The following is a 23,661-nucleotide window of genomic DNA, read 5'->3' on the forward strand; positions in this document are numbered from 1 at the left end:
AGGTGCTATAGTAAATGGGGAAAAATGGTGAATGCAAAAGCCCAAGTGCAGTGAACATCTAGAGCCCTGAAATTCAATTCTGGACCTTGAAGCCAGTTCCACTGCGTTTTTTCATTGTTCCCCTCTAATCAGGGACCGATTTAGACCTGGGACACCAGGTGGGTGCAATTAATTATCAGGTAGAACAGAAAACCATCAGGCTCTGGACCTCATAGGGTAAGAGTTGAATACCCCTGATCTACCCTTGATCCACATGGGCGTGGTCCACTGCTTATCTAGTAACCCCTCTGTCATGAGAATGGATGAACATACTGTCATATTTCTAATTGCCCAATTAATGCTTTTCACAGATTGATTCAGCTTTAATTGACTACTGGCAAGAATGGTGGTGGTGCACAAAAACATTTACGTTTAAAGTAACAACAGTTGTTGAGTGGTAACAGGGGATGTTATTGATTTCCACTAGGTTACCTCACCAAAAAAAAGAAAGATCCAACAAGCATTGAGCCAGTTAATAAAAATGCATTTCATACCGGACTATACGGTTTTTCAATTACAAGGACCGGTATAAACATTTTGTTATTTCCCTTACAGGAGGTGCACGAAATAGAGAAGTTCCTTAAGCGAAGCTGGAGAGATCGTTCATACAGGTTATCAGATAAAAATACAGATACAGTATGTTGTGTGTTTTGTAGAATCAGAGCAAATGGAAATATAGTTAAATATTTCAATCTCTGTTCATCTCATTAAAAGCCAGGAGGAATGTCACTCTCCTGTCTCACAGAGGTATGGAATAGGTCACCCACAGACCACCACCATCAGGTACTCTCTATATTTGGATACATAAGATATATTTACTTGTTTCTACGTATGTTGCTGTCATGAGTTTCTAGTGTTTGAGAACCAAGACCCAATCAAGGCCCTAAATGGATCAATGTTGATCTGATGGACTGAACTTTAAGCCACATGGGGATGGGGGAGTTACAGTATGTAATGTTCAGTGGGGGCCTGGGTAACACTTTATTTGGATAGTCCATTTGTAGATGCTCTACAGACTATCTACAGATTATCAGTAACATTTCAACTAAGTATCTACTACCCCCTAGCTCTAATCCTAACCTTAACCCTTATCCTAACCCTAAACTTAACTCTAACCCTAACCCTAGCCCTAACCCTAAACCTTACTCTAACCCTTATTCTAAACCTAACCCTAACCGTAACCTTAGCAAGGAGTTGCTTATTAACATATTGTTGATAGTATGACCATCTGTAGAGCATCTACTGATGCTACTATCCAAATAAAGTGTGACCGAGGCCTGCTTATATATTTGGCAGCGCTTAATGGAAAGAAGTTTAATTTAATAATAAAACCCTCTCAAGGTCATCATGAGGGGGAATCCCTCCCTTCATAGAAGGGAATCCCTAGTATGTAAACAAGATGACGTCAGAAGTCAAGATGCTCACGTCCTGATAGAGTGCCCCCCTTTATACCCCCTTTCCCCTCCATGCAGGGTGAAGCTGGCCCTGTTGGCCCATACAGGTTTGGTCTCTCTGGCACCCTATGTCCTGACTTGGCCCCATTCCAAACAGAGAGGGCGGAGGGGAGAGAGGAGGGTTGGGATATCCCTGGCCCAAGGTGGGCCACATCGATAGGGCTGTTTGTCTGTCACACAGGCCTTATCTCTCTATCCCCTTTGGTGCTGAACGTAGTACAGCGTTTCTTGGGCCAACATACTTTCAAATGGGTGTTCCCTCCATTTTCTCTCTTTCTCTCTCTGTGTCTCTCCATCAGCCCCAGGTCACTCTATCATTGGGTACGTTTACGTTCGCTTCGTGGCGATCAACCTATTTCTACTGCCACAGACCAGGCTGGATCACCTTGGTGCAGGTAAGGGTGTGACCTCCCAGGCCAGGGGTCCATTACTGGGGTCTGTCATTGAGGGGGCTTGGGGGTCAGTGGTGTTGAGTGGGGTACAGGTGAGAAAAGGTAGGGATTTGAATGGATTATGCTACAGACAACTTTATCTAACTTTCCATTAACTCAGATGTAGCTGAGGTTTATACTAAAAGTGTATCATACAAGCCTGTCTGATAATTAATTTTTTGAATGACATAGCTGCAAGTTACAAATAGGATAGTCCCTTTTTTTGGAGTTTGTCTTTCTACAACCCAAGTCTCGCAATTAGTCTGTTGCTAACTAACCGTACAATGACCCAGGTGGTTTTTTTCTAGTTTGTAATTGGTACAAAAAATACTGTCAAATCTAACGAGCATTATGTGTGAGTTGTATAGTACAATTGAAGGTCTGTAGTGTTTGGTTGTGGCCCGTGATGTTTCAAACAACAACTAACATCACGCTTCTCTTCATCAGTTTAATTAGTGATGGTATATGTGAAGAATGTTGACTTTTTTTAGTTTTCCCGCTCACCTCAATTTAGTGGTCGACGGAGGTTAAAAAAGCTCAGGGTCACAAGGTTTGAGAGATTATGGTGGTAGTGAACAGTGTCTTCTTATCTGTCCAGCAGCCTCTGTTGTTCCAATGTTATATACAGTTGCATAGTATTTCTAATCAACATTATTTTATGTGTATTTGGAGCACTACATATTCATTGTGTAACCAGATATATGAAGACACAATTTTAAGTTAATACACATTAAAATATTCTAGTTCTTACTGTACACTTCAAGCTTTTTAATGTCTGTCATTGTACCACGAGTTACCACCAGCCTCTTTTTTTCTTTACTGTATTTGGAGTAGAGTAGATCTGTTAAATGACGTGTTACTGTACAAAATAGTTGTTACAGTATGAGTTGTAATATTGTAAATGACTGTAATGGATGACTAGAGCACTAGGGTGTCTGTCTGGCCTGAGGAGGGCGTAACCCAGAGATAAGACTCTGTGAGTCTCCCACTCAAACCACTGCAAGGGCCACACTGTCTCAACGGCTGACTCATGGTTAGGAGCACGACTCATAGCGGCTGTGACACGAGCTGGCGGTATCTTGATTAAATGGGCCTCAAAATGTGTCATAAGTGTGCTTATAAGGCTTACTTGTGTAGAGGTTCATATGCTCTGTTGGTTGGGCTTGTCACACATTGTGACCAATTTGGCTTCACTGTGTGTATGAGGAGCCCATGAAAACATGACAAAAACAGTCCATTTAGAGTTTACTCCAGATTACCCCAGATAGAGTTTACCCCAGATTACCCCAATTAAAGTTTACTCCAGATTACCCCAGTTAGAGTTTACCCCAGATTGGCCCAGTTATAGAACTGATGCAGGAGTAGTTGAGTCTCAAGTATTCCCAGAATTATTTTTCAGGGCCAGGGCCATAAGCCCCTCCCCCAACCCCTAAAATGGTCAAAATAGAGCTGAGAGGTCTAGACTAGAGCAAGGTCTTATTCGATGTCACTGTTGAACCATTGATTGTGACATTAGAGGGAGTCCCCTAATATCCCCCCTCTATATGAGAGTGGGCTGGCATTCCTTAGCTCTTCGGAGACTAAATCATTGGTACGTTTTTATTTACAAGGCCATACTGAGACAGCTCCTTTTCACCTGTGTACCTACATTGTCCACAGACAAATGACAACTATTACCTGCGCTCACATGACTGTGGATGGTTGACTGTGCCGAAGGCCCGTACAGAGCTAGGGGGAAAAGGTTCCAGTTCTCTGCCCCTTCCATTTGGAATGAGCTTCAAGAAGTCCTGGAAATTACAGGAGCTCCTCCCTTTACATGTGTTTAAAGCTAGGGTAAACACTATGATGGAAAATGAAGTGAGGGCCTGTCAATGTTTTGACCCTTCATTGCACCACACTTCCCAAAACCATCTTGCTACTCAATGTGTAAATGTATGTTTTTAAACTGTAGTGTTTTGCTTTTTTGGCCAGGTCTCTCTTGTAAGAGATTGTTCATCTCAATGGTCAAATAAAGGTTAAATGCATGTCTGTATTTCATGTGTCTAATTCTAGTGTGTTTGTGTTTGTTCATTTATGTCAATGTGCATTCACATTACAGGGTATGCACAAACGTTGCTGAAAGTTGAAGGACAGACGAAGCAAGCACTGACACACTACAATGGAGAACGATCTGTCTTTTGGAGAGGTGGACAAAACAAATTTTTATTGCAATAATGCAGTAGATGGGATGGGGAAATATGAATTGTCAATTCAAAGTATTTGTTACATTTTATTTACATATTTTACTTTGACCCCCTCTCTCTCTCTCTCTCTCTCTCTCTCTCTGATTCCATCCAGGATATCATGTCCTATGAGGAGGAGAGTGACTCTGCCTTCCCATCTCCGATCAGACCGTGAGTGCTTCCCCCTCTTAAAAGTTGTATTTGTTTGTCTAATTAGCATTTCCTCATACAAGAAGTCCAACCTGAACCATATTATAAGGAATTCAATGAATGGGTGAAAGTGTCTAAAACATAATATTGTCAACATATACATCAACTGGTTGTCTAAAGATTGTCAGTGTGAGTGATCAGAAGTAGGCCTACTGTAAGTTATTATACAACACCACCCCCCACTGGCCTAAGCCAGCATGACGTCCTTATCTGAGAAGGCAGGACCGATAATGCAGAGCTTGCCCAAGTCTCTCACTGAAGTCACCAATCTCTGGTAACACAACCAGCGAATGGTTCTGACGCCACAGAATATAAACTACAGGCTTTTGCTGCCCCTTTTGGCCAGAACACAAAACATCAGGAGCTGCAGGTGCATGGATGAACGTTAAAAAATATATATTTTTCAAAAAATTGCAAATCCTTCTCTCTGTCAAGGGGGCTGACTTCCGCCACTTCATAAAAGAAAGGAGCACAACCTGGCCTGTTGTCTGTAAGATCTGGTGAGACATGGACAGGTGTTGAGGAGCAGCACCCCTGCGTCCTGTGCCCCCCTCACTAACCTGGTTATCCCCCCTCCCCCTCCCTCCCCAGGACCCCACCGGGCCACAGTGGCAACTATGACCTGGAGCAGAGCAGGCAGGAAGAGGACAGCGACCAGGCAATCCAGAGCATCGTCATTCACACCGACCCAGAGGGTGAGCACTAAACGCCCATCAACACATTCTCTCTACACCCCTCTGTATGTCTCTCCTACACAAGTACACCAATGGAGTGCTAGTACTGAACACTCTCTCTCTGTATTTCAGTCTATCTGAACCTGAACACCAACGCCAACACCAGAGGGGATGCTCAGGTAAGCTCCATTTGGGGTAAAGCTTCAAATAAATGGATACCTGGTATATTGAAAAGGCAGTTGGCATTTTTAACCTGATCATGACATTGTGTGTGTGTGTCTCAGGCCTATGTGGAGCTGAACGAGCTCATGGGCAGCAGCTGGCAGGAGACAGGCCGCTGGGTGGGCTATGAGGAGAATTTGAACCCAGCAACGGGCAAGTGGGGCCCCTCCCACGTCTCCTACCTTACCTTCAAGAGTCTGATCCAGCTTCGCAAGATCATGAGCACAGGTGACTATCTGGGACAAATTCACTGTGTTTATCACTCAATCTGTAATAATTTCTGGACATAATCTGGATAATTTCATGAGGTTATTATCAAATGAATCTTTTCTCAAAGCCACCATATTAATCTGTATTTCCAACACTAGGTGGCAGGCAGCAACAGGCCATGTTTGACCTATCCCAAAACTATGTCTGTGTGTGTTCAGGTGCGGTCATTCTGGACCTGCAGGCCAGCAGTCTGTCTGCTGTGGCTGAGAAGGTGGTGGATGAATTGCAGAACAAGGGTGAGATCCGTGCCACTGATAGAGATGGCCTGCTGAGGGCTCTACTGCAGAGACGCAGTCAGTCTGAGGGAGCTGGGGCTCAACCCGTGGGAGGAGACATCGAGATGCAGACCTTCTCTGTCACCAAGCAGGTAACACTAGGCTTGGGAGCTATATCCCACCGCTAAATCTCAATATCACTCCAGCACTTCATGACTTCATTCAACCTCTCACCCTCTTTCTTTGATAAATCTATCTTTCTCTCTCTCCCAATATCTCACTAAATGACCTTCCACCCTTCGCTTTTCAGAGAGATACAACTGATAGTGTGGAAGCCTCCATTGTCCTCTCAGGTAGGCTGTGTGTGAAAAGTGAAATACAACTCACCACCAACTGGAAACTCTGTCTGATTTGCCTATTCAACCATTTATTCTAAAGAGTATGGAGACTGTAATTTACATTTACGTCATTTAGCAGACGCTCTTATCCAGAGCGACTTACAGTTAGTGCATACATTTTTCATACTGGCCCCCCATGGGAAACGAACCCACAACCATGGCGTTTCAAGCGCCATGCTCTACCAACTGAGCTACAGGGGACCTCATAATCTAAGCTCTATGTGTGTTCCAGGGGTGATGGACTCCCTGGAGAAGCCTGCCGTGGCCTTCGTCAGGCTGGGGGACTCTGTGGTGATAGAGGGGGCCCTGGAGGCCCCTGTGCCGGTGCGCTTCGTCTTTGTGCTGGTGGGCCCTAGCCAGGGAGGAGTGGACTACCATGAGAGTGGCCGTGCCATGGCTGCCCTTATGGCTGACTGGGTGAGAAAATAGGAGTGGAAAGAGGAATGAGACTTATTAAGGCCAGGGAGCGCAAGGGGTGAGGGAAGGAATGGGAAGATAGGAGAGGGAAGAATGAGGAGATGCTTCATAGTATCTAGATTAATCTTTTCAGTGTTTTACAATAGCTAACCCTGCTCTCCCCACGTCTCCGGTCCTACAGGTCTTTAGTCTGGAGGCTTACCTAGCCCAGACTAACAAGGAGTTGACCAATGCCATTGCTGATTTCATGGAATGCAGCATCGTCATCCCGCCCACTGAGATCCAGGACGAGGGCATGCTCCAGCCAATCATCAACTTCCAGAAGAAGATGCTGAAGGACAGACTCCGCCCCTCTGACACCCGAATCATGTTTGGTGGCGGGGCCAAAGGTCAGTCACACAGACTAACCCTGTAGTTACAACTAATCTAAATCTACATATAACTTGTTAATTCAATTTCCAAATTAGGAATTGTTTACGTTTGGCCTACATTTCCTTCTAATATGATTTTCCAAATAAAATAGATTGATGTTTTGAAAATGCAGAGATTCTGGAGATTCTAGTTTAAACCCATCCAAAACACTTGCTCTGTCTGTGCTCATTTTGAGTCATTATTTGTTTTGTTTTGTCCAGCTGATGAGGCCGATGAGGAGCCCAGAGAAGACCCGCTGGCCCGGACAGGCATCCCCTTCGGCGGGATGATAAAGGACATTAAGCGGCGGTACCGCCATTACATCAGTGACTTCACAGACGCCCTCGACCCCCAGGTCCTGGCTGCTGTCATCTTCATCTACTTCGCTGCCCTGTCCCCTGCCATCACCTTCGGAGGCCTGCTGGGTGAGTTCATGTATGAAGGAGGGACCCACCTAGTATCATAGAGGACAGGAGCACTGACTGACTCTATGTAGGATTTGTGTGTAGGCCTACATAATAGTGGTTAAAATCATGACCTTCATCCCCCTGACCTCTGCCTCCAGCCGATAAGACGGAGCACATGATGGGTGTGTCTGAGCTGATGATCTCCACCTGCGTCCAGGGCATCATCTTCGCCTTCTTGGCAGCCCAGCCTACACTGGTCATCGGCTTCTCTGGACCACTGCTGGTGTTTGAGGAGGCCTTTTTTGCGGTATGTACCATAGAACTTTCACATCACAGCTCAATGAGCCCTAGCTCTGACCCCTGATGACAGTATGCTGAGCCATCACTGCTTTATGTCATCAGGATGTCAGTCATTTTAGACATGATTTACATCGGCTATTATGATAACTGTGAATTTCAATGTTACAATGCAAGTACATCGTTAACATAAGCAACTTATTTTTATCAATCCCATTGTCTAGTTTTGCAAGTCCCAGGAGATTGAGTACATTGTGGGCCGTATCTGGGTAGGCTTGTGGCTGGTGATCATCGTGGTGGTCATTGTGGCCGTGGAGGGCAGCTTCCTGGTCAAATTCATCTCCCGCTTCACCCAGGAGATCTTCTCAATCCTCATCTCCCTCATCTTCATCTACGAGACCTTCAGCAAGCTCATCAAGGTACCACACATCACTCCACCTCATCTCCTCACATCCATCCCAACATTTACATCCATCCACCATCCAAGGCACTTTTTTTTATACCTAAACTGACTGCATCACTTCTTCTTTTTATAAGAAACATTCATGTGTTGAAAATCCCAAATTGTTTGCATAGTCAATTTACACACAGCTCTGATACACACACTTACCCCACCAGACATGCCACCAGGGGTCTTTTCACAGTCCCCAAATCCAGAACAAATTCAAGAAAGCGTACAGTATTATATAGAGTCATTATTGCATGGAACTCCATTCCATCTCATATTGCTCAAATAAACAGCAAACCTGGTTTCAAAAAACAGATAAAGCAACACCTCACGGCACAACGCCTCTCCCCTATTTGAACTAGATAGTTTGTGTGTATGTATTGATATGTAGGTTACATGTGCCTTTAAAAAATGTTTTATGTAGTTCTGTCCTTGAGCTGTTCTTGTCTTTTAATGTTCTGTATTATGTCATGTTTCATGTTTTGTGTGGACCCCAGGAAGAGTAGCTGCTGCTTTTGCAACAGCTAATGGGGATCCTAATAAAATACCAAAATACCAAACTGTAATTACAAAAATAAAACCTGTCTTTCTCCTTTCCTTCACACCCCTCCTGTCCTCCACTGCTAACTCATCTACATACCTACTTTTCTTCTCTTGTTATTCAGATCTTCAAAGCTCACCCTCTGATTCTGAACTACGAGCACTTGAACGACTCCCTGGAAAACCCTTTCCACCCGGTGGTCAAGGAGCACATAGAGTTACATGATGATGGCAACAAGACAGTGCACGAGGTCATACTTGAGAGGGCCTATCCCAACACCGCCCTGCTTTCCATGTGTCTTATGTTCGGGTGTTTCTTCATCGCATACTTCCTCCGTCAGTTCAAAAATGGCCACTTCCTCCCTGGACCGGTAAGAGCTACAGCTTTTTTCAACAGTGATGACTACTGTATGTCTGTGAACAAAGCAAACTTTTAACAACCTGGTGCTTATTCAGTATGTTGCTGCTGAACAGTATTGAGGAGAGATGAATCAGGATAGGGTATTTTAGGGCTGGAGAGCCCCCTCTGTGTTCTGTGTGTGATAGCCTTCACTTTATATGCTTTCCCTATCACCAGATTCGTCGGATGATTGGAGATTTCGGTGTTCCCATCGCCATTTTCTTCATGATCGCTGTGGATATCACCATTGAGGATGCCTACACTCAGGTTCGTGATTTATAGGTTTGTGTTGCCTTGACTAAAAGGTGATCTCAGTGTATAACATATCCTCAAACTGTTTCATGTAAAAAGGGATATCTAGTAATAGATTAAATACAGCATATGTATTTTGTGTGTCCCCTGGCAGAAACTTGTGGTGCCCAAGGGTCTTAAGGTGTCCAACCCCAACGCCAGAGGCTGGTTCATCAACCCCATGGGAGAGAAGAAGTCTTTCCCCGCCTGGATGATGGGCGCGTGTTGCGTGCCAGCCCTGCTGGTCTTCATCCTCATCTTCCTCGAGTCCCAGATCACTACGTTAGTAACATCATCTTCATGTCCATAGTCCCTCCCCAACCGCTAAGCCTCCTCTCATTGTTTGACCTCTGACCTTTCCAGGCTGATTGTGAGCAAACCAGAGAGGAAGATGGTGAAGGGCTCTGGTTTCCATCTGGACCTGCTCATCCTGGTCACCATGGGAGGCATCGCCTCCCTGTTTGGGGTGCCCTGGCTGAGTGCCGCCACCGTGCGTTCTGTCACCCATGCCAACGCCCTCACTGTCATGAGCAAGGGACCTAAGCCTGAGATCGAGAAGGTGCTGGAACAAAGGATCAGCGGCATGCTTGTGGCCGCCATGGTCGGTAAGTGCTACCATATAGGCCACTGAGATTTAGCTGACGCAGTCACTACTGACGAACAGACAGAACACTGGATGTCTAAACAAAAGGCCAGCACAGTCCTTTGTTGATCTCCTAAAAATGTCTGAGAAATATTGTTGTTCCTGCTATTCCCAGGTGTGTCTATTCTCTTGGAGCCTATCCTGAAGATGATTCCGATGACTGCTCTGTTTGGAATCTTCCTCTACATGGGTATAACCTCACTCAGTGGGATCCAGATGTGGGACCGAATACTTCTGCTTATTGTACCCAGGAAATACTATCCTACTGACGCCTACGCACAAAGGGTATGCTGTCTCTCTCCATCCTCCCATCGCCCTCCTCTCTGTTTCATCGTTTTATATCATTATTTCATTTATGAAACATACCAGACAATTCCTACACAATAACACACTGTGGCAATCACAATGTCATTCTCTGAATAATCATAAATGACCTTTGCACTTACAAGTTTTACACCATAGGAAATATCAGGGGTGCAACTTTTGTTTTAGAAGTGTGGGGTGGGGGGGACATTATTTTGTATTTTATTTTTATACAGTCGGATAAACACTCCAAACAGCCTACCTGACCGCTCGGAGGCGTCCGCATGGTCCTAAAGCACACTGTTGCCTCGTTTTGTATCACATTCCAATTATAAAACTGGGGGGGACAAAAATGCAATTTCAGAATGTGGGGGGGACATGTTGCTGCTGTGGGAGGTCCCCTCCGTCCCCAGTGAAAGTTGCGCCCCTGGTAAATATAAGTATATATCCAATGTGTTGCCCCTGTCTTAACCCTCCTTCTCTCATCTCCTTACTGTAGGTAACTACCATGAAGATGCACTTGTTCACTCTGATCCAGATAGTGTGTTTGGGAGCTCTCTGGATGGTGAAGATAAGTGCCTTCTCCCTGGCTCTGCCCTTCGTCCTCATCCTCACCATCCCTCTGCGCATGGCCATCACTGGAACACTTTTCACTGACAAGGAAATGAAATGTGTAAGTGGCACACAAATGTTGTAATGTGGTTAACTACAATCACAGGCACATGCATGTGTTATGGGTAGGAGCCTGGTCTCAGGTCAGGACCTTATGTTATGTGCTTTAGACAACGATTGTTGTCATGCTGATGAGTGGTCAGAAGAGTTAGCTAAATCACATACAGATGAGACCAGTATTGACCTGATGGAATCTGCAGAGAACATTTTCTAAATACCCATTCAGCTGTTGATCATCTTGTGATCAATAGAATGACAGTGTAGCTATTCATTTTCTACATAATGGGTTCAGTTTCATTTCTATTGGAAATGTTATCTTTCAAACCATTTCAGGAGGTTTAGAATAAATTCTGCCTCAGCTAAATCAGTGTGGCTCGACTAAACTGTGTGTATTTCTCTAATGAGACTGTGTGTCCTGTTGCAGCTGGATGCCTCTGACGGCAAGGTGAAGTTTGAAGAGGAGCCAGGAGAGGATATGTACAACGAGTCTCCATTGCCATGAACACATGGACATGACCTTTCACTTCTCAACTCACTGAGAGGATCCAGTGAACTCAAACAATGCTTTAATAGTGACTGATGTCTAACACATTTATTAGTATGTGCCATCAAAATATATCTTTAGGAAAATGTATTTTTAGCCAACTGTCCTTAAACGTCATTGCAATTGGGTATGTTTGTGTGCCAAGCTAAAATGAAGGTCTCAGGTAAGCATTCAAACCTTTTTAATGACAGGTAGCCTAATATTCTACATTATTAATATGACAATTAACATTCATCTCTCAAATACCCAAATAATGCCCAAAATATAGTCCCATCAGTATTAGGCAGATAAATAGATAAATGTAATATTCTAAGTCACACGAAAATGCTTTTCTATGGGACTGTTATTTTATCCTTTGTTCTGTAGCCTATTTTATATCCTAGTTAAATTGTTCTCCTTTGTTACAGTTTGGTTTTATGCTTCATTGTGGTGAATTGTCTGCTTATTGAATGAAATGATTATGTAGATTACCTTTTGTTCTTGCTGTTTTGTTTAGTTGCAAGCTAATGATAGAAAGTGTGAGTATGGAGGTAAAATAATCTTAGTTCTATTTTTGGGTGTCCAGTGGTGTCACTCATTCACAGTTCTTATACCCAAATACATATTTACCTCAGGATGTAATGCTTTCAGGATTGCAAAGGTGGGAGGGATACATATAGGAAATTGATTGATTAATCACTGAATGAATTGTAACAATATTATAATGATGTGGAGGAGAAATGTGTAAATATTACAAATGAATCACAGCAATAAGATCTGACTATAGGACTATTACACAATTTTATCATTGATCAGGGAGAGGTGTAAAAGGACAGCTGTATATTTGGTTTATTGTATGTTGATGTGTGCTTGAATCACTGTACAACTGCTGTTTTGATTTTCACCACCCAACCAATTAAATACATTTTAAATTTGACTCAATACCATTTCATTTCTTAATTCAAGACCACTTTATTCATCAATGGGAGGAGGGCTGACAGTGCTGGTCCACAGGAGCGCTGAGAAGGGCGCCACTCCAACGCGGTTTAACGAGGCAGTGCGCTCATTGGAAAGTCATTTGTTTCCAATGGATCTGGCTGTATGGATTGGATGGCTGGGTTACGCCCACAAACTGACAAGGTGGAGTTGGAAGAAATTACACGAGTGGGAAAATGAACCCGTCAAATAGCCTGCTAGATTTGCAAATAGCAGCACCACTAAAATTATAGGCCTATCCATGGAATACGATTCTAGTATCTGTTTCGTTTTCGCAAACGGTCAGCAGAGTTAGCGCTGGCATGAATATATGCTTATGACACTTTTTTCCTCCAAATGTTCAGTAGGCCTAAACACTGCAGATTATTATTAAATGTTATAGTTATTATTCTATAATTAGTGAAATTACTTTGATGTAACAACATTAGCTGACTAAAGTTCCACTTAGATATAGGCAGCTGTCTGGGACAATTAACTTTTACTAAAGTACCGGTAGTCTAAAAAGATTTGCACAGCTCATTGTCCTCGGTTGGCCACGGCGTGTCGGAGAGCTAAATGTGGAAAAATAGTATGGCTGTGGGTGATGCGTTCGGCAGCGGGGGAGAGATCGAAAATGCGGATGTCTTTGCTAAGAGAAATGGTCGGATCGAGAGAGCTGCGCGTTGAGTGGAAGGAGAAAGCAAGTGAGATGGAGGCGGGGGGAAGTTCCCATCTCTGCGGGGACTGGAGCGCCTGTGCCCTGGACCAGCGGCGCAGTGCTGGCTAACATTCAACCCAACCCTTGCTCCACAACGAGCTCGACTCACGCTGAGACAGGTAAGGCTCACAGCCACCTCCTTCGTCAATTCGACTGCTCAAAATATATATAAAAAAATACTTCCACAAACGACTTTCCAGCAAATAATTTACGCTCAGTATGGTTTATTTTCTCCCTTGAGTAATTTTAAAAGAACGCCTCATCTTGAATTGTTAGCAAAGCACTGACTGCTGTAGGATAGACCATTCCGAGGTCGCCATACCCGAATTTGTTGTCCTTTACCACGGGTAAGAAATACGAACAATAGGGTCTAAATAATATGGTATAAATTGATAACATATGCCTTGATTATGGACCACCGTCAATTTGGCATTTAATTCACCAATTTATCTTATTTTCTGCTAAGAATTGACTATTTCCGCGCCGAGATCTCCATGCGGTTGTTGACTGAACCAGCCGCCTCTCTGGTTAGCCATCATGGATCTCAGTTTAATATCTCACCGTGTGGGCTCGCCCTCGATCTCGCTTGACAACCATCAATGCCAACCTGCGAAAACCAGTCTTTGGTACTGTTATAGCCTATGATCCTGGTGTGGGTCTGGTTAGTTGCACACCCAGGCTTACTTTAAACCCCGTTTCTTGCTAAGCATGTAGTGCGCCATAGGAGCTTGTCACGGTCGGTATCCTAACTGACTCGCGCTTTGCCTGTAGCATGGCGGCTCTAGAACCATTTGCAGTCTCGGATGTAAAAATGTTTCATTCTGTGTGGTGACAACTTGATACAATGTAACCGCGGATTGAAACCTTGTGAATGATGAGAGATTTTAGTTCTGTATCCGTATTTCAGTTCTGACGATTAGCGAAGATTGTTACAATTTATTTCCCTTTTTCTTCATTCGTGTGCCTCAGTCTTCACGACCCATCCTCGCCACACGGCTACAAAATCTGGTTTACCCCGTGTTCAACGACAGCTGAAAGAAAAGTCGGGGTGAACAGAACCGTTTCACGGTGAGTTTGTTCATTTTAATCGTCGATTTTCAAGAAACACAACAGTGAATTTGTCTGTCTGATTAATGATTTTCTACAGATTCCCTTTCATGGAGACGAGGTCAATGTTCGGGTCGCAGGCGTTTGGAACTGGATTTTTTTCCTATAGGTTAATGCAAAACTATTAACGTTAGGCAAATACATAATATTTTTTACCGACCAATTAAAAATGCATTTAGCTAGTTAACATTACCTGCTATATTGATTGCACCCTAAATGTATATACAAAATAAAACGTAAATCCTTCTCCATTGTGAATCCCCTGAAGTTAGCCAAGCTTTAGCTAGCATAAAAGTTGACTGGTCTGGTGGTTTTCATGTTTTATATTTAGCTAACTAGTTACCTTCTTAAACTTTAAAATGTATAGATTGTTACCCGCAATTTAGTTGTCATTTGAGTATTTTCGCAGGTGGCCACCGTGTTGGCCAACAATTTAATATATTGTTGTAAATTAATGTTAATCTGATGGCTGCTAACATAATATAGCTAGCTAGCGAGTTAGCAGCTAGCTAACCCTTGCATTGAACCAGAGTAGTGCGGTTGCAGCTAGCTAGCGCGGTCGTTGGAGTTTGTGGACCACCCAAAATATTTTATCATACCAGGATATTACTTTTGAATTTCCCATAAATTGCATTGATTTGTGACATTAGCTACCTATGTCCAACCACTGTTTTAAACGCATCGTTAGACCAGCGATAGTTGTATCCCCCCTTAAACACACTGGCAGTCCAACACAAGCTCGTGCGTACTATTTCACCAAGAACCGGGAAACAGGCGGGGTGCAGACTTCAGAGTCGCCATCACATATCCGAAATCCGTTACGCCTCGCGCAAGAATGTCCTGCTTTTTCGGTTTGATTATGGTTGCCCGCTGCTATACTAAAACGATTAAAGCCTAGAATCGGGTCTCGGAGGACGAAGCCCAACAATTTAATTTATTATAAAGCGTAATATTTCTCCCTCTAGCCCCTCACAAGAGTCGGCCGATAGATTCAAGGCGGAGGAAGGTTTCTCTTCCAGCTTAATGTTGGTAGTGTGGCTTTGTCGAGTGGTTCATTTGGTAGTAATGCTCCCTTGCCACCATTTCTCCTCGTCGGAGACCGAAAGCGGATCTCCCGTCCATTGTCAGCTGGTTGCCTACAGCTGCCTCTAAACGTTCGCTTCCTCCTTCTGTGGTACCTCCCCACCACCACTCCGATTAAATCCTCCATTACCGACCGACAGAAGACATGGTCGACAGAAAGCAAAATGAGTAGCTACTTTAATGTAGAATAAGCTAGCCTATTTTCCAAATCGACATACAGAGAGCATTACCAGTCGTAGACTTCTGTGGTGTTATTTGAGATGTGAAACCGTCACAAGCTATAGCCTGTCTCACGATGTAGCGTAAACGTTTAGGGGCGGTATAATAAACATTAATAACCATCATGTCGAGGTCGATTTTAATTTCCAGGATTTGAAAAGGCTGGAATTTCTTACCTAATAGCTTGTTTGGAATCATCTTTGACGTTGATGTAATGAATAAAAGCAATCGAATAATCTCTGTCCAATAAATCTTGTTTTCAGAATCACATTTTACACCAATTTATTGTAATATGCAAACAAATATACTAGTCGAATTATATTCACTTTAAGCGCAAACCTATGCCATTTTAAAATGTGTGTAACCTGCAATAATGATTTTTTTCAGATATTTCCTAATATCACAAGGCATAGCATTGGCCAAAGTAGTTTTCTGTTACAAGGCATTTGCATGCATTAGGCTTATGCTTTGTGTGCATAGGAAACTTGGATATTATGTCTCCTGTGTATAATTTTTTTGGTGGCACAGTAATGAGAGTAAATTGTTGGTAAGATTAACAATGACTCACCGCACATTTACATTTTAGTCATTTAGCAGACGTTGTTATCCATAGCGACTTATAGTTAGTGAGTGCATACATTTTCATACTGGCCCCCCGTGGGAATCGAAGCCACAACCCTGGTGTTGCAAGCGCCATGCTCTACCAACTGAGCTAGGGGCCGCACCTTGTATATTATTCCCAGCCTTTTAAAAGAAAGGGATAGTGTTTTAATAGGATCTGTTTTGTTTATGTTTAGGTAAAATAAAGTACAGATGAATGGAGAAATGGACCCGTCCACTAAAGACCAAGGTGAGATCATAGTCAATCAACGTGAGATCATAGTAGTCAATCAAGGTGAGATATAGTCGCAACATGGAACTTCTTCCTTCCATCCCCTTCAGAATATGGTGCAAAATAGAGAGATTCATGATTTTGTTCACTTCAGCCAGGATAATGGTTGCAGGGCAGGCAAGCTGATATGTGTGTCCTTGCGTGGCTATAGTGTGGACGCAGGACGACCTTTTGAATCTGCTAGAGGCCATGAAAGTCAATCTTCCCCAGAAGGACCTGGCCAAGTACAAGACGTCGGAGTCCCATCTGGACTGGGAGAAGGTGGCCTTCAACTCATTCACAGGAGAGATGTGCAAACAGAAGTGGAACGAGGTCTCCAAAGTGGTACGCGATGTCTCTATCATGCTATACTGTGGACTGGGGTATTGTGTATTAGAGAATAAAAGTGGATTTCCAACTCTTGTCAGTTCAATATGTACATACTGCATCTTGCCTCTGCAATGCGTCTTATGTTGTTCTGTGTCTTTGGTTCAGATCCGTAAATTCCGCACATTAACAGAGCTGATTTTCGATGCCCAAGACTTCATCAAGAACCCGTATAAGGGCAAGAAGCTGAAGGTGAGCCGCATATAAAAAAAAAATATATATATATCATATTTTTATGATGGACACTATCAGTTGATACTTTCACAGGTAACACATTGTCTTAGCAAATTCAGTCGTGATGACTGACTGTCTTTGTGTGTTATTTTGCTCATATTGAGTATTGTTCTTTCGAATGTTCTTTTGGTTTTATTTTTTACTGAACAGAAGCATCCAGATTTCCCCAAAAAGCCCCTGACGCCATATTTCCGCTTCTTCATTGAGAAGAGGGCCAAGTATGCCAAGCTGCACCCTGAGATGAGCAACCTAGACCTCACCAAGATCCTCTCCATGAAATACAGAGGGCTGCCTGACAAAAAGAAGGTCAGAAGCAGTGACAGAGTGGGAAGGAAAGGAAGAGATGCAATTAAAGGGAGGGAGGGATATAGTGACACTTGGAATGGGAGAATATGTCCTCCTTGGTAGATATAATTTATTTGAGCGGAGTAATTTGCTGACGTTGCTCATGGTTGTCTGTGCCTTGTTTTGTTTTTTTGACAACAGAAAAAATATCTAGAAGACTTCCAGAAAGACAAAGAAACGTTTGGGCACAGCATGTCAAAGTTCAGGTAAGGTTCAAATGTAGGTTATCTGCAACTGGAGTAAATATACATCTTTGAAGGGGGTGTAGGATTTTCTCCATTGTGTTGAATGTGTTTTATTTTGCTTGATTAGTACATGTACAGTAGCCAGTGTGTTTCTGTGTGACTATAGGGAGGACCATCCCGACCTGGTGGAGAGCATGGCAAAGAAAGGTTCTAATGTACCAGAGAAACCCAGGACGCCTCAGCAGCTATGGTACAGCCACGAGAAGAAGGCCTTCCTCAAAACGCATGCAGACGTGAGTCAAGCTTTTCAGGACTGTTTGTTAGCACCTACAAAAACACAATGTTCACACTCAATGCTAACATGCTAAAGTTGAACTATGTCCATCTGAAGCAATGTATATGTTGTTGAATCTGTCTGTTACTAGGCGACCACCAAAGACATTAAAGATAGTCTTGGGAAGCAGTGGACACAGCTGTCAGACAAAAAGAGACTCAAGTGGATTGCTAAGTCCCTGGAGATGCACAAAGCATATGAGGTGAGAGCACAGTTAAATATGAGGCACAAGTCTCTGAAGATGGCAAAATTACTGCCTGACTCTGGTATTTTCGAGAGGATTAATTAATTGTTAACCCATGACCCCTGGTTGTTTTCCACAGGAGGTGATGAAGGGCTTCATTGAGACGCACCCAGAGCTCAACATGAGCAACGAGGACATCGTCAAGTCCACCCTCACCAAGGCTGAGAGACATCTGAAGGACAAATCTGATGGCAGGCCGGACAAACCACCTCCGTGAGTACTAATCCCCACCAGCACACTTTTAATCTTACCACTGGGTGATCACACTGTGTTAACTGGACATGGTGAGGAAAGTTGTGACCGTGTTGTGTATTGTGTGTTTTTTAGGAATGGTTACTCCATGTTCTGTGCTGAGTTGATGTCCAGTATGAAGGACGTGCCCAGTACAGAGCGCATGGTCATGTGCAGCCAGCAGTGGAAGCTGCTGAAACAGAACGAGAAGGACGCCTACCAGAAACGCTGCGAGCAGGTCTGTACTTCACTAGCAGGTGGACTGTTCACTCCAACATTGACTTTTTGGACCTACTGTCAAGTCTTCAGCGCTCAAGTTTTCAAAATTCTGTTTTTCAGAGAAAGAAAGAATACGAAGTCGAGATGAACCGGTTTCTTTGTGTAAGTTTGTTTTTCTACATGTCTGTGTGTCTATTTCTATATATCTAGTGAATGAGAGCAGAGGCAGTATGTATGTTATTTACTCAGTGTCTGTCTGCAGAGTATATCAGAGGAGGAGCAGCAGCGTGTGCTGGGGGAGCAGAAGATGATTGGCTTTAAGAAGGGCAGCGGGGGAAGCAAAAAGAAGAGCAGAGCAAAGGTAATCCCCACAATGCATCAGTATCACTCACATCATCAGCTCCACACATTTCACAATAACAATCATAAAGAAGTATGAAATGGAGATGACTGTAATTTGATCAATCTCAGACAATAGATATTGACCATAGTATGCATTATTTCAGAGGGGTTCAATAAAGTTGTATTGAATTGAAAAAAGCTCCCATCGCTTAAATTGCAGCCTAGTCCAGAGAAGCCCAAAAGGCCCATCTCGGCCATGTTCATCTTCTCTGAAGAGAAACGGCCCAAGCTGCAGCAGGAGCGACCAGACCTGTCTGACAGTGAGCTCACCAGGCTGCTGGCACGCATGTGGAACGAGCTCTCAGATAAGAAGAAGGTACACACCTCAGTTTAATACACACTACCATAGTGCAGCTGAGGGAGGGTTCTGAGCAGTAGGATGCAGTATATGCAGTACAATGCATGACCGCATCAAAATATATATATATATATATATATCATATGGCATCGGCTTGTGTCGATGAAAGGGGATTTCTGGTTTCAGCCTCTACCTGTGATTGTTGGCTAAATAACTGACGTTGTCTTCCCCCTGTAGGAGAAGTACAAGCGTCTTGAGACGGTCCTGAAGGCAGAGTCTGTGAAGAAGGGACAAGAGGAGCGCAGCCGGCTGCCAGACACCCCCAAGACTGCACAGGACATCTGGCAGCAGAGCGTCATAGGAGACTACCTGGCCAGGTTCAAGGTTGGTGACCCAACTACAGCCTTCACAAGGCCTTGGATCAGGACTGCCTTTAAAGCATGTCAACTCCTCCTCCTCCCGTTGTCCTGACTATCTGCCTCATTCCTCCTGTGCTTTACAGAACGACCGGCCAAAAGCCCAGAAAGCCATGGAAGCCACTTGGAACACCATGGAGAAGAAGGAGAAGATCATGTGGATCAAGAAGGCAGCTGAGGACCAGAAACGATATGAGGTAAGTGGAAACCCATGTGTCTAAAAGGCAGAGGTGAGTCCCAGAGATTTAAGTGCACTCTTTATTTTTCTGACAGAGGGAACTGAGTGAGATGCGCTCTCCTGCCACCATCATTGCCTCAGGGAAGAAGATGAAATTTGACGGTGAACCCAAGAAACCCCCATCGTGAGTGTATTTCTGATGGAGTGTTTCTGTCTGTATTTTTGTTTTTGAGAAACTTACTTCAATCTGTTCACCAATGTACCTTTCAGGAATGGCTACCAGAAGTTCTCTCAGGAGATGCTGTCCAACGGGGAGCTGAACCACCTCCCTATGAAGGAGCGCATGGGGGAGATCGGGGGCCGCTGGCAGAGGCAGCCGCAGAAGGAGAAGGACCGCTACAAGAAGATCGCTGAGGAGAAACAGAAGCTGTACAAAGTAGAGCTGGAGCGGTGGCTAGCGGTACGCCATCTTTGATTTGTAGCAGACACTGAGTGCATTGAACATCCTAGCAGTTGTGTGCCTGTAATGACCTGACTAACTAAAATGTCCCTTCTTTCACAGAGCTTGTCCTCACAAGAAAGAAACACGTACAAGGAGTACAACTCACAAGTAAGTTGTCCATGCTATTCTATTATGCCTTAGAGTGAGAGTTATCACAAACTCTCCCTGTAGTTGCTGGCAAATTAACATGTAAACAAACTGAGTGTTAATCTTAATCTCCTATTGTCTTCCTCAGAAAAGAAAAACCCCAGCAAAACCAGGAGGCACTGCAGCCAAAGTTAAGGCCAAGGTAACCAAGAAGTCGGTAAGTCACAGCTCTGTTCAGTTTTGTTTATCATTACCACTCTACTTTTACCACTCTGCTCTACTAAGTCAAACATCATTCATCTCTGACAATCAATCTTCCCCCAGGACACAGAGGATGAGGATGATGATGATGAGGAGGAAGAGAAGGAGGCTGCCTCATCAGATAACGATTCATCCAGTGCAGAGGACAGTGAGGAGGAAGACGACGACGATGATGACGACAATGTCAGTTTTCAGACTTGTGTGAAATTCATCATTGCTGTTGCAAATTATAATGGTGCCCTTGACTGACATGAGGCTAACTTCCTTGTTGTTGTGCGACACCTCTTGCAGAATGAGGAAGACGATGATGACGATGAGGAGGCGGAGGATAAGGAGAACAAGTCAGAGGGGAGTAGCAGCAGTGATTCGAGCTCAGTGGCGACGTCGGACTCTGATTCAGACTGAAACACTGGTCCGTTGTGACCCAAGAGAGACTGAGCAGCGCTGAGCTGAGCCAAGAGTCCAGGGAGCGCTGACACTGTGCTGACCCTGCTCTCCTCACCACCCACCACCAGAGGGAGCCCCTGCACCACCATGTCCATTTCTCACACGCTTTCTCTCTCCTGTGTTTCTTCATTGTGTTCTGTACAAGGAGGGTGAAGACCCTAACACCACCACATCATGCCCATCATCTGTTATTCCTTCAACCCCGCCTTGACCTGCTCCCCTGCCCACAAAACGCTGGGTTCAGGTGGGTCCAATCTAAAGCGCGTTGGGACATTTGGCTTCCTTTCTACATTCTGTGGCTAATAGGTTTCTAAATAGCTATTTTTGGGTGACTGTTGATTTTGGCCCCATCCTGCTTTGTCAGTGTAAGTCTGTGTCAGATACTAGAGGCCACGGTTACAAAGGAGGAAGGTTGGGTAGTGGGGAGTTGTGAACAGGCCTCCTAGAGCCAAAGAACCTATCTATCTGTCTGGGGGGTTATTTTGGGGTGGGGGGTGCAGGGGACCAAATAATTGCACTCTTGAGAAATGTTTCCTTTAGTCTTTGGTTCTTCAGCGCCTCTCAACTTTCTTTCTACTCTCAATTTGTATGTTTTTATTATTAGGTTCTTAACGAGGTGGTATCTTCAGGAAAAATTAAGCCATTATGAATGTCTCTTTTTGTTGCTGGAAATTTAGAGGAGATGTATTCATCCACAGTTTCAGTTAGATTTGGATGCATTTAGAAACATGCCTTTTACCTGCCTTTGACAGGTGTTCAAGTTCAAAGGTGACTGACAGTCTATTTATTTATTCTACATAGAAATGCATCCAACCTTTTTTGGGGACAATTTCAAGGGTCTTTGTGGAGCAAGTCCAAGACAATTCTGTTTGACTCATGTTGGTTCTCATGTTGATTTTCCAGTTTAGATTTGTTCATCCACTGGCCTGTTGGAACAGTATAAATAATGAATGTTTCTTAGTGGTATCAAAGGAATTTATCGTTAATCGACACACTTGGTTGTTATTTTTGCCCGGACTGGAGATATGAGATTTAATTCCAAGTATGTTTTAAACAGACTATGTTGTACAATTTAATATTGGTGTTGATTTCTTCCTTGAACCACTGTTTTACACTTCTATTTGATGTATAGGTGATTTAATGAATTTGTTTTAATAATGTTGAGGGCTGTGGTCAGTTCCATTTGAAATCAGGGATGGATTGAAATGGATCCATTTAGTTATTTAATTCAAATTAAATTGACCCCTACCCCGATATTCTTTTAGTCTGATTATCCCAAAAAAGCTTTGCACTTAATGAAAGCCTGTCCCATACTTCCTGTGTTCAACAGTCATCTGTTCAGCCCCTACGTTTGTGTGAGAGCGACTGCATTGGTGTGTGTTGTCTGCATCCTGTGTTTGACTGTGGCTGCTGTTCGATTATCTACCCTCCTCCATGTGTGTACTTCTCCACTCCCCAAGGATGAAAAAACATTTGCTTGGTGTGAGAATGGGCTAGACGGAGTTCCCAAAATGTTTCTTACACCAGTCGCATGCTTTTAAATCCTTGAGGGGCAGTGAACTAGTTTGCACTTAGCGGAGAAGGGTACAGAACCGGACTGCAACCTGTGAAGGATGTATGTGCCTGCGTGGGTGTAGGAGGCACTTCTCATCCCATTACCACACAAACACCTTGAATGTAGATGTTTTTTATGCCCTTTTCTCAAAATGATTGAAGCCGAGTCATGTCTGCTCAGTGTGGTCCTGTTGCTGACCAGCACAAGGACATATTTGTTAGACGACCCACGGGACAGGTTATGTCATAAGTTTAACTTGTTTCCAGGACAGTACAATCGGTTAATAATGGCCCCAGTTTTAAATGGGACTGAGTTTGTCCATTTCTACATCTCATAATTGTTGACTGAATAATACCAGCATGTTGGGCTATATATGATTTGGTGAAGGAAATGTTATGCAGGGTGGGATACTGGATTTGGGGAAAGGCGTTGCCAATGGGGATACAACATACTGTTGTATGGTATTTGTAAATATTGCTTTTTTGTATTGTGTGGAAATACTTTGATTTGTACTTTGATTTGGCAAAGTCTTGTCAGTGGCTCCATCTGAGGCGTGAGTCCATTGCTTGCAGGGGAAAAGTTTTTGATTGTATTTGTCCGTTTTAGTTATTACATCTCTCCCCATGTTTCTTTGTATAAATGACTAAATGAGAGCAAAGGCTTTACAGATTTGTACTGCTGATCATTTGACACATTTTTGATGTTTTCTATAGCTGAGGGTGTTCTTATGTCCCTGCTATTTAAGTATTTGACAAATAAACTTGGTCTTTAACAAAGTATACATATTGCATTTCTTATTTTTACAAATGATTGTAGGCTCAGTTGGTAGAGCATGGCGCTTGCAACTCCAGGGTTGTGGGTTCGATTCCCACGGGG

The 23,661-nt window shown here is 43.6% G+C and overlaps 2 protein-coding genes and 1 non-coding gene across 6 annotated transcripts; 2 read left to right on the forward strand and 1 right to left on the reverse strand.

Annotated features, from left to right (window-relative positions):
• The first annotated feature begins 1,737 nt into the window (after nucleotides 1-1,737).
• On the forward strand, nucleotides 1,738-12,424 carry LOC121568883 (band 3 anion exchange protein). Its single transcript, XM_041879350.2, has 20 exons — nucleotides 1,738-1,888; nucleotides 4,023-4,109; nucleotides 4,262-4,317; nucleotides 4,948-5,051; nucleotides 5,163-5,209; nucleotides 5,315-5,480; nucleotides 5,681-5,889; nucleotides 6,048-6,090; nucleotides 6,368-6,552; nucleotides 6,734-6,941; nucleotides 7,185-7,388; nucleotides 7,529-7,677; nucleotides 7,892-8,086; nucleotides 8,781-9,026; nucleotides 9,233-9,322; nucleotides 9,462-9,628; nucleotides 9,710-9,951; nucleotides 10,105-10,274; nucleotides 10,792-10,965; nucleotides 11,389-12,424. Exons 2-20 carry the CDS (start codon nucleotides 4,083-4,085, stop codon nucleotides 11,464-11,466), a joined length of 2,760 nt encoding a protein of 919 aa, XP_041735284.2. The 5' UTR covers nucleotides 1,738-1,888; nucleotides 4,023-4,082; the 3' UTR covers nucleotides 11,467-12,424.
• On the reverse strand, nucleotides 6,263-6,338 carry trnas-uga. The gene has a single exon. It is a non-coding gene; the product is annotated as a tRNA-Ser (tRNA).
• A 183-nt stretch (nucleotides 12,425-12,607) lies between the features above and the next one.
• LOC121568885 (nucleolar transcription factor 1) lies at nucleotides 12,608-23,564 on the forward strand. Of its 4 annotated transcripts, none has more exons than XM_041879352.2 (22): nucleotides 12,612-13,299; nucleotides 14,150-14,248; nucleotides 16,387-16,484; nucleotides 16,633-16,805; nucleotides 16,956-17,039; nucleotides 17,232-17,387; nucleotides 17,568-17,632; nucleotides 17,778-17,904; nucleotides 18,037-18,147; nucleotides 18,269-18,402; nucleotides 18,517-18,658; nucleotides 18,760-18,801; nucleotides 18,902-19,000; nucleotides 19,202-19,357; nucleotides 19,577-19,723; nucleotides 19,842-19,952; nucleotides 20,029-20,117; nucleotides 20,204-20,393; nucleotides 20,496-20,543; nucleotides 20,671-20,739; nucleotides 20,847-20,966; nucleotides 21,075-23,564. In XM_041879352.2, exons 3-22 carry the CDS (start codon nucleotides 16,403-16,405, stop codon nucleotides 21,186-21,188), a joined length of 2,259 nt encoding a protein of 752 aa, XP_041735286.2. In that variant the 5' UTR covers nucleotides 12,612-13,299; nucleotides 14,150-14,248; nucleotides 16,387-16,402; the 3' UTR covers nucleotides 21,189-23,564. The 4 variants fall into 4 exon arrangements, with proteins under 4 accessions (XP_041735289.2, XP_041735286.2, XP_041735288.2 ...); XM_041879354.2 differs by having other exon boundaries at nucleotides 16,387-16,439; XM_041879355.2 differs by lacking the exon at nucleotides 19,202-19,357 and having other exon boundaries at nucleotides 12,608-13,299.
• The last annotated feature ends 97 nt before the right edge of the window (nucleotides 23,565-23,661 follow it).

Source organism: Coregonus clupeaformis, unplaced genomic scaffold, assembly GCF_020615455.1.
Source record: "Coregonus clupeaformis isolate EN_2021a unplaced genomic scaffold, ASM2061545v1 scaf1471, whole genome shotgun sequence".
NCBI classification, from domain to species: Eukaryota; Metazoa; Chordata; class Actinopteri; order Salmoniformes; family Salmonidae; genus Coregonus; species Coregonus clupeaformis.

Bases quoted from the DNA above. Each gene is read 5' to 3' on its own strand.
- LOC121568885 (XM_041879352.2), top strand. From the start codon at position 16,403: ATGAATGGAGAAATGGACCCGTCCACTAAAGACCAAGGTGAGATCATA. The intron at 20,544-20,670 runs GTAAGTTGTCCA...TGTCTTCCTCAG, and splicing joins ACAAGGAGTACAACTCACAA to AAAAGAAAAACCCCAGCAAA. The intron at 20,740-20,846 runs GTAAGTCACAGC...ATCTTCCCCCAG, and splicing joins CCAAGGTAACCAAGAAGTCG to GACACAGAGGATGAGGATGA.
- LOC121568883 (XM_041879350.2), top strand. From the start codon at position 4,083: ATGGAGAACGATCTGTCTTTTGGAGAG. The intron at 9,323-9,461 runs GTTCGTGATTTA...GTCCCCTGGCAG, and splicing joins TTGAGGATGCCTACACTCAG to AAACTTGTGGTGCCCAAGGG. The intron at 10,966-11,388 runs GTAAGTGGCACA...GTCCTGTTGCAG, and splicing joins CTGACAAGGAAATGAAATGT to CTGGATGCCTCTGACGGCAA.